General features: G+C 43.5%; 1 protein-coding gene across 1 annotated transcript; it reads left to right on the forward strand.

Annotated features, from left to right (window-relative positions):
• Positions 1-17,371, forward strand: LOC139374310 (CD109 antigen-like). The gene is made up of 30 exons (XM_071115343.1): positions 1-131; positions 255-380; positions 515-554; positions 720-801; positions 909-1,017; positions 1,192-1,330; positions 2,231-2,340; positions 2,462-2,710; positions 3,326-3,430; positions 4,007-4,069; positions 4,173-4,355; positions 4,539-4,679; positions 5,221-5,316; positions 5,671-5,740; positions 5,980-6,082; positions 6,222-6,339; positions 6,643-6,756; positions 7,050-7,268; positions 7,994-8,135; positions 8,730-8,906; positions 9,643-9,724; positions 9,827-10,055; positions 12,499-12,670; positions 12,924-13,114; positions 13,283-13,438; positions 13,571-13,636; positions 15,596-15,738; positions 15,937-16,093; positions 16,394-16,496; positions 16,606-17,371. The coding sequence occupies exons 1-30, from the start codon at positions 66-68 to the stop codon at positions 16,794-16,796; spliced, it is 3,942 nt and encodes a 1,313-aa protein (XP_070971444.1). The 5' UTR covers positions 1-65; the 3' UTR covers positions 16,797-17,371.
• The last annotated feature ends 1,651 nt before the right edge of the window (positions 17,372-19,022 follow it).

Consider the following 19,022-nt stretch of genomic DNA (forward strand, 5'->3'; position numbering starts at 1 on the left):
CCAGGACTTTCTCCACCTTCATCCAGACTGATAAACACAACTATAGACCAGGAGACACGGTCAAAATGAGAGTCCTGTCCGTCCAACCAAACGGCAAGCCACACAAGGGCCGTGTGTATGTCTCAATAAGGGTGGGTCTGAATTTTCTGTGTGAGAACTTCGAAACAAAACCCAGGGTGATGAATAGATTTCCAGCCTGTGTTGTGTTCTAAACAGTTTGACTATCCCTTTGTGCTACCTGCCCTGTAATCCAGGATCCCAAAGGGAACCTCATCCAAGGGTGGCCGTCCCTGAACAGTTACCTGGGCGTTGTGTCCAAAGAATTCCACTTGTCTCAGACCACTCCCCTCGGCATATGGACCATCGAGACCATGGTGGATGTATGATTCACCATACTATCATTCTGCATTGTCATCCTACTGTATTCCACCATGAGTACATTCTGTTTTTCATATCGGTGATGAAGATCTGATCTAGTTTCACCCCATTGACATTGTTTTTTGTTTCTCTGTAGGAGTTGACCACAGAGGAGCAGTTCATAGTGGATTACTATGGTAAGATAATCCTAGCTATGTTGCCATAGCTAATGATTGGAAACAGCCTAGTTAAGGGTTGGCTAAAGGAATGGAAGGGTGGAGGGGGGTCGGGTCATTGAAATGTTTCCGATAGTTGACATATCAGACAATCTATTCAACCTCTCTTTGTGGCTGTTGTTCTAGAGCCGCCCCACTTTGATGTGCAGGTAAAGACGGCCCCAGAGATTGTCATGGTAGACGACCTCTCAGGGACTGTGACTGCTCAGTGAGTCAGGCTTTAATAAAACAAGCAAATCGATATTAAAGGTGCTAGAAAAATGGACTTTCAATATGTAAATTCTATTGGTTCACATACATTATATTTCTTTCTAGACACACCAATGGACAGCCAGTCCAGGGGACACTGTCTGTCACAGTTACTCTGGTGTCTGCTTTGTTCAACTCTGGCCGTCCAACCATTGTCCATAATGCAACTAAAGATGTAAGACTGTCATGCTAAGTTTATGAAGTGAAACAGCAAACCATGCTAGCTAAATCCAGTTTGAGCCAGGATTCAGTAACTGTTTGATCCAAAATGGATATATGTTACAAGTGTACCTGCCTGACAATGGTGCCAGAATGTCATACACATCATCTATCTGACAATCTCTTTCAGATTCATGGGTCGACCCAGTTTCTCATCAGCCAAGATGATCCTCCTGTACGCCAGCACAGGGCAACAGATCTGAGTAATTCTCAGCACCACACCAATGGAATCCTTTATATTACAGCTTGTGTTACAGAGATGTCCACAGGTGAGGTACCGATGTATGATCTTAATTTGATCACCCTGTTGCAGGAGAACTTTCCTACAACGCAGGAAATTCAAAACTTGTAGTGTATTTGAGGTTAAAAAAGGCTTCTGAAGTTGAATTTCCACTTTCACATTTGACTTGATTTTCCGTTATGAAAAATGGATCAACCCCTACAAAAATGTCAATTAATTATAATCCACATAATAATTCAAATTTCTTGTTGCTGCAGGATTATTTTCCTGCTGTAGCAAACTGTCTCAAATGAAGATCCTACATCTGTATATCACGTGTTTTGAGAATATTGCTAAACTTGAAGTAACAGTTTGATGCATATTTAAATTAATTGAATATAGCTGGATTGTTCACAGATACAGGTAACTGCCAAAATAAAGTAAACATTTTAGTAAATGAGGGATACAAAGTATATTGAAAGCAGGTGCTTCCACACAGGTGTGTTCCTGAGCATTTCCTAAGCAATTAACATCCCATCATGCTTACGTATAAAAGGCCCAGTTGCCCATTATTTTTACTACCATGGCAATGCCCCCATCCACAGGGCACGAGTGGTCGCTGAATGATTTGATGAGCATGAAAACAGTGTAAACCATATGCCAGAGCCGTCTGTTACCAGATCTCAACCCAATTGAGAACTTCTAGGGAGATTCTGAAGCAGCGTATTCCACGACAGCAGCAACAAAACACCAAATTATTGATTTTCTCGTGGAAGAATGGTGTCGTATCCCTCCAATAGAGTTCCAGGCATTTGTAGAATCTGTGCCAAGGTGCATTGAAGCTGTTCTGGCTCTTGGTGGCTCAACGCCCTGCCGTTTTAAAATAAACTTTATGTTGGTGTTTCCTTTATTTTGGTAGTTACCAGTTTCATTGTCTTTTGTCCTAAAGGACTCAAAACCAATAAGACTGTGGTCGTGCACGTTATGGAGAATACATTCCACCTTGAATTCTACAATTTCCCACATGTTCTGAAGCCATCTTTAAACTTTTCAACACATGTGAGTGGTAAATATCTATTGGCTTGGAGTAATACATACCTCTACATACCTTTGGTACCACTAGTTCACTGTTCTAATAATAATGTATGAATCACAGACTACGCCTTCCTGTATCCCTCAGCTGAAAATATCCAGGTACGACAACGACCCTCTGACTCCAGAGGATCGGATGAACTCTGTGTTCATTGACATCGGTCACAGAACATCTAAGCCCATCGGACAGAACCAGGGAGAAACCAACTCCGATTCACCACAAGACAAAATGGAGGACATAAAAAGCTATAGACGCTTGACTCTACCAGTGCCTGAGGATGGGATCGTACACATTGAGTTCCAGTTACGCAAACAAGTAGAGATGCTTTTCATTCAGGTGAATAGAGATGCTTTTCATTCAGGTGAGTAGAGATGCTTTTCATTCAGGTGAATAGACACGTTTCAAGGAGCTACTCTCTATACCACAGGAATCCCAATACGCAACGAAACTCACTTTCAGCAATTCAGCTGAACGGATATTAATCAAGACTCAGTTGTCAAGTGAGGGTAAGCAGTAAAACTATATAAGAAATACACATCGGAAGGTATACTTGACCTAGTATGGAACCACAGATTTTCCTCTCAGTAGTATAGGTCAGGGCTCTCCAACCCTGTTGCTGGAGAGCTACGGTCCTGTAGGTTTTCACTCCAACCCTAATCTAGCGCACCTGATTTGTTATAATTAGTTTGTGGATAAACTAAACCAGGTTAGTTACAACTGGGGTTGGATTGAAAACCTACAGGAGGGTAGACCTCCAGGAACAGGGTTGGAGAGCCCTGCAGTAGGTCGAGATGAATCTAATCCAACACAATCCCAAGTCACCATTCTATGATGATTGTATGAACATGTGCACCACGAGCTATAATCTCGGGACCCAGAACGGAGTAAATTGTGTGTGTGCGCCTTTTATCTGTGATGTGACACTACAAGACAGGAGTTTGTTCTCTGCAGGCCATATTCATGGGCAGTGAGGAGAGCCTGGAGCTCTACAATAGTAACCACTCCTCTCCCAGTGGATCATACATCCAGATCCAACGCCTCCGCTCTCCACCACAGGTGACATACCAGCATCCATTTTAGATCACCAAAACTTGACTGCAACTCTAAATGCGTCTGCCCTCAAATTCAGCTCTGTATCTTGTTAAAATAAAAATGCTATTGCAACCTCTTTGCAATAAGGAATTGAGACCAAAAGCTCAAGCGGAGTTTCAAGTGTTTTATACCAAGGATGCCATCAGCTGAGTGCATCCATTTAGAAAGCTTATACTCTTCCCTTGTTGGCATCACCTCCCCAGCTATACATTTTATGACCTCAGTGAGTTTCCTCCTTTCCCCTGTGGAATGTCCATGCTCCTCTCTTTGTTTAGCTATCCATCTTCCGGGCTACAGTTTAACTTGAAACATGTTACATTTTAACAGAATCCATCAACCTCAAAACCAGTTCCTCTGCATTCTTTCATTGTTGCTCTCTAATCAGGGACTGATTTAGACCTGGAACACTAGGTGTGTGCAATGAATTCCGGTAGAACAGAAAACCAGCAGGCTCCGGACCTCGTAGGGTAAGAGTCGAGTCCCCCTGACCTATGGTATACATTTGATGAAAATAATACTTTTTTACATTTTATGTTCCAGATTGGAAAACCTCTTCCTATATCTGTAGGGAGCACTTTCCAACTCACTGAGCTTCACTATCTGGTAGGTATTTCTTTTGGTTGGTGAGATTGTAGAGAAGTATGGTGATTCCTCAGTGCTCTTTAGGTTGACTTCTGCTTTGACCTCTTGTGTCATTAACTTCCAGGTGACGTCCAGGGGTCAGGTGGTAGCTGCTGGGACAGCAACCTCTCCCTCCTTCTCTCTGTCCCCTGCAGTATCCTGGTCACCAGAGGCCTGCATCACTGTGTTCTGTGTCCTACCAGATGGAGAGATCATCAATGACTCAATGCACGTATTCATCAAGCCCCATGGAGTCCTACAAAATGAAGTAACTAACTTATTCACTAGATAAATCAGTCTAAACCTTACTGATGATGCTACAGAGCCTCAATGGTGATTTAGCAACTCTGTTAGAAGCCATGAAATACATATGGAATGCTAACATTGTTAAGTGTACAGACTAGGCCTGGCATATTTTACTTGCTTATACTGTGTGTACATGTTTCTCCAGGTATATCTGAGCTGGAGCCATGAGAAGGTGATGCCAGGTGAAGAGGTGTCCCTCACTGTCCTTGTGATTGAACCTGGCTCTCTGGTCGGAATCATGGTGGTGGACATGGAGGACAAGGACTCTGACATCACAGAGGAGAAGGTAAGGAACACAACCATACCGAACTGTACTGTACATCTATATAATCCCTGCCACATGAAATACAGCCTACTGTAAACAATGTTTAGGATTTACCATGCTTAATTGCCTCTATTGTCTGTAAAGCACCCGTATCTGAGATTTAATCTGAGAATACAATCAAATTTGATTTGAAATTGATACTTCTGTGAAGCAGTGAACAGTTCAATCAGACATAAAGGAGGTTTCAGATAATGTCAGTGATAATGGTATTTCTCTTTGGGCTTTCCCTTCGATTACAATAGTTGCATTCATAATGATCTCCTCAAGTGGTTCATCTCAAAAGATTTTACTGAGCCTGGAATAACCCTCAAGTGGTTCATCTTGTGACTGTACCAGTTTTGGGAATCAGCTCAGCAGTCAGGCTCTGTATCAATGGAGACATGGTGAACTTCAGTCTCCCCCAGAACTGACCCAACTGGCTGTAATGTAGCTAGTTGTATTGTTGTGGAATGATGTTTTTTTCTAAGAGGTTGTGGTAACTCTAGTATTGTGCTGTTCTCAGGTGCTGGCGGAAATGACTGAATACCTCAAGGAGGAGATAACCCTTCACCATAGTGGAATAACTGGAGGGAACGACAGCCCGCTCTCCGTTTTCACGGTATTGACACCACACATTGTGTCTCGCTGAATAGACCACACTGAGCCTGGAGTTACCCCAAGCCTCACCTCACTGTAAATCAACCCAGTTATCTAATGTCATGAGCAACCTGACCCACTTCTGGGCCGTACACACGTAGTTGACAGTGATGGAAGCGCCTGTTATCGTACTGTATCATTTTGGCTTTGTTACATGTGTTGTATTACTATTGTATTCATTTCACACGTTGAACACCATGCAGATGAAATTCCATATAAAGTATCCTAAACCTTTTCTGTTTATACACACAGGTCTAGTAGGCCTGCAGTGTTTTGTGTACAATGTTGTCATGAACTTTTGCTTTTCAAATCTTAGGCTTGCAACCTTGTGGTATTAACAGATGCCAGTTTACATACAACTGGAGATTATCAGGAGACTGAAATGGGTATGAAAACAATTACACACTCTATAGTGTTTGGATAAATGAACATTTTAAACAAAACGCATAAACAAACACACATTGGGAGATCTTTGTGTGTCTGAATTGAATATGAAATCAAGGGTTCCCTCTTGTGGAGCTGTGGCGTACTACATAAATAAAATACTACATCTACATTCACAGTGGTACAGGCTCTGTGACGGAGGCTTAGATAGTTCTGATGACCTATGTTGTGTATCCATCAGATCATGAGGCGGAGGCTCTCATGAGAGAGGATCAGCCGGAGTGGAGGCCATCCATGGGACAGGACTTCTCGAAGACCTGGCTGTGGCTGGACATGAACATCAGGTGAGCTTTAGGAGAAGCACATTAACAAGGCTTAGGTGTGAATACTCTTGAGGATACCGTCTACATTCACCACTATTGAAACGGTCAAGGTTATTTGCAGGGAATGTTGAAATACTCTATTCCTTCCTGTCTGTGTCAGTGAGTCAACAACAACTAGTTTCCATGTGGCTGTCCCAGACAGCATCACCTCCTGGAGAGCAATGGCATTTGTTATGTCAGATAACCTGGGCTTGGGCCTCACCTTTAAACCACAGAAGGTATGTTAAGACCTATCCACTACCTCCACCGTTACCTAGTTTGGGCAGCTAACTAGTAGTTTATTAAGATTAATATTACTTTATTGGCCAATTGCACCCAAGGTCCAACCAAAATTTTACTTCCACTTTTAACCCCTCTAGTTGCTGGCTGGCCTCTCTAATCAATAGGTTACATGTATGGCTGTGTGACCATAAATACATGGTTGATAAAGATGGTATGTTTCATTTAATGTCAGTGCAATATTCAGATATTCTAGAATTCGATTTTTGAGGATAATCTTGAGTATTGGTTGTCTCCCACAGCTGATAGTGTCCACAGATTTCTCCCTGTCTCTGGATGTCCCAGAATGCATCACCAGAGGGGAGCAGCTTGTCCTTGAGGTCAACCTCTTCAACCATCTAGAAGAGGACACGGAGGTCAATGGTCTTGGTTGAAATGGCCAGGAGGTTTTTTACCTCTCCTCACATGTTTATGGTCTTAACAATCTCACCATGTAGGGTGATTTCTTCAAAGAACAGTTTGTGTGACTCTCAAACAGTGAACAAAAAAAACAAGTTGTTAAACACTTGTGAAAACGTCTTAGAAATCATTACCTTCTTCCCATTCTCTTTGTATCTCCCACATCAAACAGCTTCCTGGATGTAAGTGATCCATCCTCAATTGTTTTCCCATTCCTCAATTGTTTTCCCATTCCTGTTGTTCTCCACAGGTCATAGTGGTGGTTGCTGAGAGCTCTCGCTTTGAGTTTGTTCTGGCAGACCGAGACCTTGTTTCTATGGTGAACGCACGTAGAGTGACGGTGGGGAGCCAGGGCGGCGCCACCGCTCTCTTTCCCATCAGGCCTCTGGTTTTTGGAGAGATATTGATGTCTGTGAAAGCAATGACTGGACAGGCCACAGAAAAGATTGTTCGTAAAGTGCTTGTGAAGGTACAACGGGGCTGAATAACTGAGTCTTCTAAGTTATAAAATGGATCCTTGGTGACTGTAAAATTATGAACTGTATCTCTGTCTTTTGATGCACACCTTTCAGTACCCCTCTCAGAACACCCCAGTAAATCACTAATTAACACTATAGTGAGTATACAAAACATTAACTCCTGTTCTTTCCATGACATAGCTTTCACCCGGATTCACCTGGTCAGTCTATGATCTCTTATTGATGTAATTTGTTAAATCCACTTTAATCCGTGTAGATGAAGGGGAGAAGACAGGTTAAAAAAGGATCTTTAAGCCTTGAGACAATTGAGACATGGATTATATATGTGTGCCATTCAGATGGTAAATGGAAAAGACAAAATATTTAAGTGCCTTTGAACGGGGTATGGTAGTAGGTGCCAGGCGCACCAGTTTGTGGCAAGAACTGCAATGCTGCTTGGTTTTTCATGCTCAACAGGTTCCCATGTGTATTTAGAATGGTCCATCACCCAAAGGACATCCAGCCAACTTGACACAACTGTAGAAAACATGGACCAGCATCCCTGTGGAACACTTTAGACACCTTGAAGAGTCCATGCTCCAACGAATTAAGGCTGTTCTGAGGGCAAAAGGGGGGTGCAACTCAATGTTAGGAAAGTGTTCTTAATGTTTGGTATACTCTGTGTATATTTCCAATTGGTACTCCTCCCGTAATCGCTGTCTGTGTGTTCTCTTAGCCTGAGGGTAAAGAACAGTCCTACTCAGAGACCGTGTTCCTGGAGGTGGTTCCGACCAACCATAACCTGTCCAGACAGCTCCACTTCTCCTTCCCTCCAGATGTAGTGCCAGGCAGCGAGAGGGTTCACGTGGCAGTGGTTGGTATGTACCCTGCCCTACTCTATACAATCCATCTTTTGTTATCACCAACATAGCTCTGTTTACTTTTTACATGTCGTGAACTCAACCGCAGCATACGCCCATGTTTCATTTTGTGTTTAGACACAGGGCATGAAGCAGGCAGGTGATAGTCCAGTAAAGAGCTGTCATTTACCATGTTGGATGTTAGATGATGGAAAAAGAAATGAGGGCTATCAAAACAAGATTTGTGGCAAGCCGACTCGGAGCAGCTGCTGGGTTGTTTATGATGATCACCAGTCAGATCCAGAGATGTTGGGTATTTGTCATGGTAGAATGCTAACCTAGAATCTTCTTGCGCTTTGTGTTTACTGTACAGGGCATATTCCTCTTTTCTAAACACCAAGGGCTTTTCTGTCTCTTCATCTCTGCCATATTCTTCTCCCTCTCTTTAATCTGTCCATCTCTCTCTCTCTCTTTCTGCTCGCACATTGGTTCAGGGTGCTTGGTCTGAAATGTCAAACCCAATCCTTCTGTATTACCACCACAATGTTTAGGTTGTATAACGTCTAAATGGTTCCTCCTTTCCCTTCTTGTTTGTGGGGTGTGGTGTGACAGGTGATATCTTGGGCCTGTCCATCACAGGGCTGGGCTTGCTGGTTAAGATGCCTCTCGGCTGTGGAGAGCAGAACATGATCAACTTCGCTCCCAACGTCTATGTCCTGCAGCGCTTGTCAAAATCCATCCAGCGATACGAGGAGATACGCAGCAAGGCTTTGTCATACATGATGGAAGGTGATGAGCTTTCACACTCAGTATGATTTAAACCATGCCCTAAAGTTCAGTATGATACTCAATATGATTTAATCCATGCCCTTTAGTTCAGTATGATTTAATCCATGCCCTAAAGTTCAGTATGATACTCAGTATGATTTAATCCATGCCCTATAGTTCAGTATGATACTCAGTATGATTTAATCCATGCCCTATAGTTCAGTATGATTTAATCCATTCCCTATAGTTCAGTATGATACTCAGTATGATTTAATCCATGCCCTATAGTTCAGTATGATTTAATCCATGCCCTATAGTTCAGTATGATACTCAGTATGATTTAATCCATGCCCTATAGTTCAGTATGATTTAATCCATGCCCTATAGTTCAGTATGATTTAATCCATGCCCTATAGTTCAGTATGATACTCGGTATGATTGAATCCATGCCCTATAGTTCAGTATGATACTCAGTATGATTTAATCCATGCCCTATAGTTCAGTATGATACTCGGTATGATTTAATCCATGCCCTATAGTTCATTATGATTTAATCCATGCCCTATAGTACAGTATGATACTCAGTATGATTTAATACATGCCCTATAGTTCAGTATGATTTATTCCATGCCCTATATTTCAGTATGATACTCAGTATGATTTAATCCATGCTCTATAACTCTGTATGATTTGAGTATAATGTTGTCTCTTCTGAAGAGTTATGTTCAGAAGAGTATGTTCTGTCATTCCTGTTCAGGATATCAGAGACAGCTATCTTTCCAGAGAGATGATGGATCCTTCAGTGCCTTTGGAGCCAGCGACATTTCTGGTAGTACCTGGTAAGTCATTATATAATCATGTGAATATCATAGCTGTGGTTCAGACTTAAGGCATTCATTTCAAAGTGTATCTGTTCTCAAACACAACTCTCCCTGGTCCAGGCTGACAGCGTTTGTCCTGAGGTGTTTCCTGCAGGCCCGGTCCTTCATGCAGATTGACCAGAGTGTTCTCTCCAAGGCCATGGGCTGGCTGGTCCAGCAGCAGGGATCCCAGGGAGAGTTCATCGAGATGGGCAGGGTCATTCATACTGAGCTGCAGGGAGGCCTGGATGGACCCGTCTCTCTCACCTCCTATGTACTGGTGACACTGCTGGAGGACCAGGCCTATGTGGTAAGGATTTACAAAAAAAATGATGAAAGCACAGTGTGTGTGGTGGCAAGTTGAGTGAGTTTGATACTCTCCAATGTATTTAGAACCAAGTATAAGAAGAAGAAGGTTGACAATCTAAACATTTGAGGAGTCTCAGCCTTCAAATAAAAATGTCACATGCACTGAATACAACAGGTATTCAGTGCATGTGACAAATTTTACCTTACCGTGAAATACTTACTTACAAGCCCTTAACCAAATCAAATCAAATGTTATTTGTCACATACACATGGTTAGCAGATGTTAATGCGAGTGTAGCGAAATGCTTGTGCTTCTAGTTCCGACAATGCAGTAATAACCAACAAGTAATCTAGCTAACAATTCCAAAACTACTACCTTATAGACACAAATGTAAGGGGATAAAGAATATGTACATAAAGATATATGAATGAGTGATGGTACAGAGCGGCATAGGCAAGATACAGTAGATGGTATTGAGTACAGTATATACATATGAGATGAGTATGTAAACAAAGTGGCATAGTTAAAGTGGCTAGTGATACATATATTACATAAAGATGCAGTAGATGATATAGAGTACAGTATATACGTATACATATGAGATGAATAATGTAGGGTATGTAAACATATTAGGTAGCATTGTTTAAAGTGGCTAGTGATATATTTTACATCATTTCCCATCAATTCCTATTATTAAAGTGGCTGGAGTTGAGTCAGTGTGTTGGCAGCAGCCACTCAATGTTAGTGGTGGCTGTTTAACAGTCTGATGGCCTTGAGATAGAAGCTGTTTTTCAGTCTCTCGGTCCCAGCTTTGATGCACCTGTACTGACCTCGCCTTCTGGATGATAGCGGGGTGAACAGGCAGTGGCTCGGGTGGTTGTTGTCCTTGATGATCTTTATGGCCTTCCTGTGACATCGGGTGGTGTAGGTGTCCTGGAGGGCAGGTAGTTTGCCCCCGGTGATGCGTTGTGCAGACCTCACTACCCTCTGGAGAGCCTTACGGTTGTGGGCGGAGCAGTTGCCGTACCAGGCGGTGATACAGCCCGACAGGATGCTCTCGATTGTGCATCTGTAGAAGTTTGTGAGTGCTTTTGGTGACAAGCTAAATTTCTTCAGCCTCCTGAGGTTGAAGAGGCGCTGCTGCGCCTTCTTCACGATGCTGTCTGTGTGGACACCACACTCCGAGGGCCCTCACCTCCTCCCTGTAGGCCGTCTCGTCGTTGTTGGTAATCAAGCCTACCACTGTTGTGTCGTCCGCAAACTTGATGATTGAGTTGGAGGCGTGCGTGGCCACGCAGTCGTGGGTGAACAGGGAGTACAGGAGAGGGCTCAGAACGCACCCTTGTGGGGCCCCAGTGTTGAGGATCAGCGGGGTGGAGATGTTGTTGCCTACCCTCACCACCTGGGGGCGGCCCGTCAGGAAGTCCAGTACCCAGTTGCACAGGGCGGGGTCGAGACCCAGGGTCTCGAGCTTGATGACGAGCTTGGAGGGCACTATGGTGTTAAATACCGAGCTGTAGTCGATGAACAGCATTCTCACAATGCAGTTCAAGAAATAGAGTTAAGGAAATGTTTACTAAATAAACAAAAATAAAAATACTCAAGTCAATAAGTAACACAATACATTTACATAACAATAATGAGGTAATATACAGGGTAATTTATCAAGTGACTATTCATAGATAATAAACAGCGAGTAGCAGCAGTGTAAATACAAAGGGGGGAGTGGGGGTTCAATGTAAATAGTCTGGGTGGCCATTTGATTATTTTAGTTGTTCAGCAGGCTTATGGCTTGGGGGTAGAAGCTGTTAAGTAGTCTTTTAGTCCTAGACTTGGCGCTCCGGTTCTGCTTGCCATGCAGGATCAGAGAGAACAGTCTATAACTTGGGTGACTGGAGTCTTTGGATGTCAAGAAGCTTGGCCCCAGGGACGTACTGGGCCGTACGCACTACCCTCTGTAGCGCTTTCCGGTCAGATGCCCGAGCAGTTGCCATACCAGGCGGTAATGCAACCGATCAGGATGCTCTCGATGGTGCAGCTGTAGAACTTTTTGAGGAACTGGGGACCCATGCCAAATCTTTTCAATCTCCTGAGGGGGAAAAGATATCGTCTTTCCCTCTTCACAACTGTCTTGGTGTGTTTGGACCATGATAGTTTGTTGGTGATGTGGACGCTCCACTTCAGTCCTCTCAATGTTAATGGGGGCCTGTTCGGCCTGCCTTTTCCTATAGTCCACAATCAGCTCCTTTGTCTTGCTCACGTTGAGGGAGAGGTTGTTTTCTTGGCACCACACTGCCAGGTCTCTGACCTCCTCCCTATAGGCTCTACCACTGGCCTACCACTGTTGTGTTGTTTGCAAACTCAATGATGGCCTTGGGCCACCATCTTGTCTCTCTTGATGTGTCCCTGTCTCATGCCATCCTTTATTCTTGTCTGTGTGTAGAGCATGTTCCCCGGCAACGAGTCCCTGACCAGGAGCTATCTGGAGGGCGAAGTGGCTAGCGGGGTGTCTAGTAACTACAGCCTGTGTCTGGCGGCATACGCCCTGTCTCTGGCTAACAGTCTCACCGCAGGCACAGCCCTGGATGAGCTCAAGAGGAGAGCTGATATTAGAGGTAATTTGCGTTTGAATTAGCTATGGTTATTTACAGGTTGTCAATATGTGCCACAGAGAGAAGATTCCCGTGACAGCCCATGACAAAATGTTGACAATCAATATTGTTTTTGAGTGATCAGTTGAGGAACAGTATGGTCTCAACCATCGACATTGGTCTTATGATAATGTACATAATGTGTAAATATCGATAACATCAGCCCATCTACCTGCGAGATCCTGTTTGACCTGGTGTCTGTTGCTGTCCCCTCCAGATGGGGTCCAGATCTGGCGGTCGTCCAGTGCCGAGGTGTCTGACTCATGGCAGCCGCGATCAGCAGAGATAGAGATGGCTGCCTACGTGTTGCTGGCGCTGTACAAGCGGGCTAGTGTGGTGGAGGCCATCTCCCTCATGAAGTGGCTGAGTCAGCAGAGGAACCACCTGGGGGCATACGGGAGCACACAGGTAGATCCTAACTTCACATACTGTAGAATACCCTCTCTAGTCTCTCTATCTTCATGCCACTGTTTCTGTATGACCCTCTGTCTTAAAGTGACCTTTTCAATAAGAGAGATGTATCCCTGATGGGTGGATTTCCAAGATGATACCGACTTTGACCCTTTCCTCTCTTAGGACACAGTGGTAGCCCTACAAGCCCTGTCTGTCTACGCTGCCTTTAGTGGGGCAGATGCCATTGAGCTGGGGGTCGAAGTGTCCACCTCAGTCTCACCTACAGTGTCCCATTTCATCATCAACTCCACCAACTACCTGGTACATCAGAGCAAAGAGGTAAGTGGTCTTTGTCTGTTTCAAGATATATGATATTTCAACGATCATCTAACAGCATACACAAGCAAACAGCCACCACAATGTAGTGTTTAAAGGCAGTACAGTATTAATAGAGATCTTGTATTTTTCCAGGTAGATGCTGAACAAGATTTACTCATCAATGTATTTATGGAGGGAAGAGGATTCGCCTTATTTCAGGTATTGCTACTTATTAATCACTGGGGCGGCAGCGTAGCCTAGTGGTTAGAGCGTTGGACTAGTAACCGAAAGGTTGCAAGATCGAATCCCCGGGCTGACAAGGTACAAATCTGTCATTCTGCCCCTGAACAAGGCAGTTAACCCACTGTTCCTGGGCCATCATTGAAAATAAGAATTTGTTATTAACTGACTTGCCTAGTTAAATAGAGGTCAAATTTAAAAAACTGGATGTCTAAAGTCATTCCTATGAACACAATTTTCTATTTGTGCTTGCCGTTTATGATACGTGATGTCATAACTATGTCAGAACAGTGGTTCCCAACCTTTTTCAGTTACTGCAAGCATTTCGCTACACTCGCATTAACATCTGCTAACTGTTATAGACCCCCCCCAAACATCTTGTTATAGACCCCCCCTATGTGACCAATAAAATTTGATTTGATTTGAAGTATGTTTAGAATTTTCCCAGTAGGCCTATGGTTTCATGAGTTCTCAAGTACCCCCTGTGGATAGACCAAGTAACCCCAGGGGTCCTAGTACCCCTGTTTGGGATGTATTGGTATGCTCTTACAGGCAATGGAGGGGGCCTACAATGACTCCTACAATTCAGATTTAATGGCCATACATTACAATGGTTGTCTCCTCACTAGCTTTCCATGCAATCTTGGAACCATGTCCAGTGTGAATGAAGGCAACAGCTGTGACTCATAGATCTGCCCGCCACAATGCAGCATGAACCCTGTGTTGAGACGGGTCAACACAAAAACGTGGTAATTGACCACATTAATGCGGCAATTACCATCTGGAACACATACTGTCTGGTCCATGTTAAATCGGCTCCGATTGTATCACAGAGGGGATATGATGGAAGGTCCTGCTTCCAACTGCCTTTAATGTAGTCCTCTGTTACAGACCCCCCCCCCCCCCCCCCCCTAAACATCTTGTTACAGACCCCCCCTAAACATCTTGTTACAGACCCCCCCTAAACATCTTCTTACAGACCCCCCCCTAAACATCTTCTTACAGACCCCCCCCTAAACATCTTGTTACAGACCCCCCCTAAACATCTTGTTACAGACCCCCCCTAAACATCTTGTTACAGACCCCCCCTAAACATCTTGTTACAGACCCCCCCCAAACATCTTGTTATAGGCCCCCCTAAACATCTTGTTACAGACCCCCTCCAAACATCTTGTTATAGACTCCCCAAAACATCTTGTTAGAGACTCCCCAAAACATCTTGCTACAGACCCCCTCTAAACATATTTTTACAGACCTCCCTCTCAACATCTTGTTACAGACACCCCCCAAAACATCTTGTTATAGACCCACCCTAAACATCTTGTTATAGGCCCCCCTAAACATCTTGTTATAGGCCCCCCTAAACATCTTGTTATAGGCCCCCCTAAACATCTTGTTATAGGCCCCCCTAAACATCTTGTTATAGGCCCCCCTAAACATCTTGTTACAGGCCCCCCTAAACATCTTGTTATAGGCCCCCCTAAACATCTTGTTATAGGCCCCCCCTAAACATCTTGCTAGAGACCCCCTCTAAACATATTTTTACAGACACCCCAAAACATCTTGTTACAGACCCCCCAAAACATCTTGTTACAGACCCCCCAAAACATCTTGTTACAGACCCCCTAAACATCTTGTTACAGACCCCCCTAAACATCTTGTTACATACCCCCCCAAAACATCTTGTTACAGACCCCCCCCCAAAACATCTTGTTACATACCCCCCCAAAACATCTTGTTACAGACCCCCTCTAAACCAATTTTTACAGACCCCCCCCTCAACATCTTGTTACAGACCCCCCCCCCCCCAAAACATCTTGTTACAGACCCCCGCTGCTCATAACAAGTTATACAGTACTGTGCTTAGAAGATATAACTATAGTAATTACAATGTAACTCAGATACCCACAGACTTTTATCACCTATCCTGTCATTCAGATGAATGTGTTCTACAACATAGAGGACAGAGTGCTGTCTGAGAGGAGCCATGATGACACAGACCATGAAGGTTTCTCTCTGGAAGTTGAAGTGTTAGATGATGAGGATGACCTGGACCATATCATGTTATCCATATGCACCAGGTAAGTGTCCATCTCTATGGAGATGTTTTCAACAATTCTTTGTCTGTTGCTGGCATCAAGACATGTTCGTGTTTTGAGCCACTATTATACATTTATCTAGACAGTTTTATGTCTTGATAAATGTCTGTGAGCAGACAGAAATATGCTCATATATAATCATGTATTTGGTAATTTAATCATGTATTTGTTCTGTGTTAGGCTGCTGGAGAGCCAGAAGATAGCTCAGACAGGTATGGTGCTGGTAGATGTAGGTGTGCTGAGTGGCTTCACCCTTGCGCCACAGGCTGTTGCCACGGGTGACCTGGTCAGAAAAGTTGAGGCTTCTCCTGGGAAAGTTAGCCTCTATTTAGATTCAGTAAGTTAACTTTACATATTGTACGTCCCATGTTGTACGTCCCACGTCCCATACAATAGCATTGCTGTTTCAGAGGTGGAATTAGGAAAATACACATTGCATTGGCTGTACGTTGGAAGTTTCATTTGTGTCATCTATTGATTGTGTAGATTGTGTGTAGCCAATCATCTATTGATTGTGTAGATTGTGTGTAGCCAATCATCTATTGATTGTGTAGATTGTGTGTAGCCAATCATCTGTAGATTGTGTGTAGCCAATCATCTATTGATTGTGTAGCTAATTCCTGACTTTTATTTGCAGTTGACCACAACACAGGTGTGCATCAGAATCCCAATGATAAGAAACTTCAAAGTGTCACGTGTGCAAGATGCTGTGGTTCAGGTGTACGACTACTATGAACCAAGTAAGTACCTTTTACTATCACAGCAGACAATCACTCATGCGTAGACTGTCTCTCTTGTTATCAATGCAATATTTATCAATACAATATTTCCCTCTGCCATATCTTAAAGGGCGTAAAGCAGTGAGGTCCTACAACTCCGATGTGATGCAGGACATGGGCTCCTGTGCCTTCTGTGGGAGAGACTGCGGTCTCTGCAGGCAAGAAATAATAATCTCTAGCTCCTCCACCGCCCACACAAAGAACACTGCCATCTACTGGTTGGGATGTGTACTGATTGCAATTACAGCTTTACTGTTATAACAATATCAATGTCTCCTGGACAGATCTACGTAAACATAACTGGCACCATAGAATCTATGGGATGTGTGAGATAACGAGCAGCAGTAGTTCTGATGTTGAGGTTTTTTCGTCGCTAGTTATTTGGACAAATCACGATTTGGCAGGTGTTAGCGTCTTTAGAATTGTGAATGGGAGCGGACATTCGGGCCGTAACTTGTAAAGAGAGAGGATGGAGCTCCTGATTCTAGCATTTCTTCATCACTTTTGGATCCAGAACTTAATCCAGCAGCTGCCCAATTACACAAGACTTTAGTTCCATGTTAACTGAGATTATAATAATATAAACTGCATATTTTAAAAGCCGTTGTCAGAAGGCAAAAACTACCTGTAGAAATATCTAATTATTATTCTATGAATATATTTTATTTACTTTAGCCTTAACCTGTAAATTGGTCAAATCAGACTGTTTTATTAGCTATTTGATGCGCTGGATTTAATGTGGAATGTACTTTTTATATTTATCATAAATCTGTTTTTTTTAGTAACCTCATTAATTTGTACACAAATGTAAACAAAGTAAAATAAATTGAGGTGAATATACAGTTTGCAGGACACTATTATGAGTTACGTGGCAGACTAAATGGCTCATGATGTAACCTAGATTCTGGATGATTGGCAACAGAAGACATAAAGACGATTAGGTTCTTACCCTCCACATGTCTCTGACCCTTTGGAAGATTAAGACAGACATGTTAAGATGAAGCAGTAAATTACGATTTATTCTGGCAGCACTCAACTTGACTCCATGCAAATGCATCTTGTGGGATCAATCTGTTTTAGCTTATAGTGATGTATGGCACTTTTGGCAGCATCTGGCTGTTGCGTGCACTGGACTCTTCTGTGAGTTTGTGTAACTCTTGCCACTTTAGGAGAGATGTAATCTCGTCCACCAGCCGGCTCTCTCTCTATGCTCCAGCAATTTGAGCCTGGCGACGAGGTTAAGAGAGAAACCACGGTTTCTATGGCTTGGGTCAGTCAACCGTAAAGTCTACCACGAGGATGATGAAAGGACTTAGAAGTGAAACTCTGTTTCAGGTGATGTCTAATCTCACATGTGTAATGTCTCTAGTATCTGTCATTGGGATATCTCTCATCACATCTTTATTGTGATGTAGCTCAAAGCTTGGGTGTGACAAGTTCCTGCTCTCTGGCTTTCTCCCTGTAATACCTTGCTTCTACCGTACTGGACAGCACCACTCTGTCAGAATGACTGTTACACAATCATTATAAACCTTCCCTGCTTTATCTACAGCCAGCTGAATGGGGATAATGGCCAACTAGGCTTCCTCAGCTGTTTCTATTCACAGACAGACAGACGGACGGACAGACCGCAGACTAGACATAACAGGGCGTAGCGTGGGCAGCTGCTGCAGCAGGACTGTTCCAGGGCCTGTTCTACGTCTTCGCACCAATATCTTCCTGTTAGAATATGATCATTCCCATATCATTCCCAGTGACTTCCTCTGAGAGTGGCTAACTGACAATACCTTTGTCCATACAATTTCTGTCCATTTGTAAACATACAAAACTATTTAAATCTACAGGTCATGCAACTCATCAGTCTCTGTAGCCTGTTGGCTGTGTGACCACCTATAACTCCCAGAGCAGTGACACAGAACGGCTCCATATCATACAGCGTCTATTAAAAACAGGTGTGCTCACCAGAGGATGAGGTTGTAAGTGTACACAGGAAAGACGAATTCACAGACACGCCTTGCTCCTCCTGTGTTGTGGCGAGATGCGAACACATAATAATCAAAGACACCCTCTTAAATACACATGTTGCTCAGTCAGCTGTGACGGCACGCTGTGCCCATGGGAATATAAACAAGGCAGAGGAGGGGATGGGAACACACACACACACACACACACACATTCTAAGCACATTTAAAGGAAATACACACACACACTAATTCCTCATTCCTCAATATTAACATGCCAGGTCGCTGTGTACACAAGAATGGTCGTTTTTTTATGCAACACCAAATTACACTACATGACCAAAATTATGTGGACACCTGCTCGTCGAACATTTCATTCCAAAATCACGGGCATTAATATGGAGTTGGTCCCCCTTTGCTGCTATAACAGCCACCACATCTAATAAACCACTAGATGTTGCAATATTGCTGTGAGGACTTGCTTCCATTCAGCCACAAGTATTAGTGAGATCGGACACTGATGTTC

This window comes from Oncorhynchus clarkii, chromosome 19 (assembly GCF_045791955.1).
Source record: "Oncorhynchus clarkii lewisi isolate Uvic-CL-2024 chromosome 19, UVic_Ocla_1.0, whole genome shotgun sequence".
In the NCBI taxonomy this organism is placed as follows: Eukaryota; Metazoa; Chordata; class Actinopteri; order Salmoniformes; family Salmonidae; genus Oncorhynchus; species Oncorhynchus clarkii.

What these genes read in the sequence shown, in the direction of transcription:
- LOC139374310 (XM_071115343.1), top strand. Translation starts at nt 66, where the DNA reads ATGAGAGTCCTGTCCGTCCAACCAAACGGCAAGCCACACAAGGGCCGT. An exon ending in TAGAGATGCTTTTCATTCAG is followed by an intron (nt 2,711 to 3,325) that starts GTGAATAGAGAT and finishes TGTTCTCTGCAG; the next exon opens with GCCATATTCATGGGCAGTGA. An exon ending in GAGGAGAGCTGATATTAGAG is followed by an intron (nt 12,671 to 12,923) that starts GTAATTTGCGTT and finishes TGTCCCCTCCAG; the next exon opens with ATGGGGTCCAGATCTGGCGG.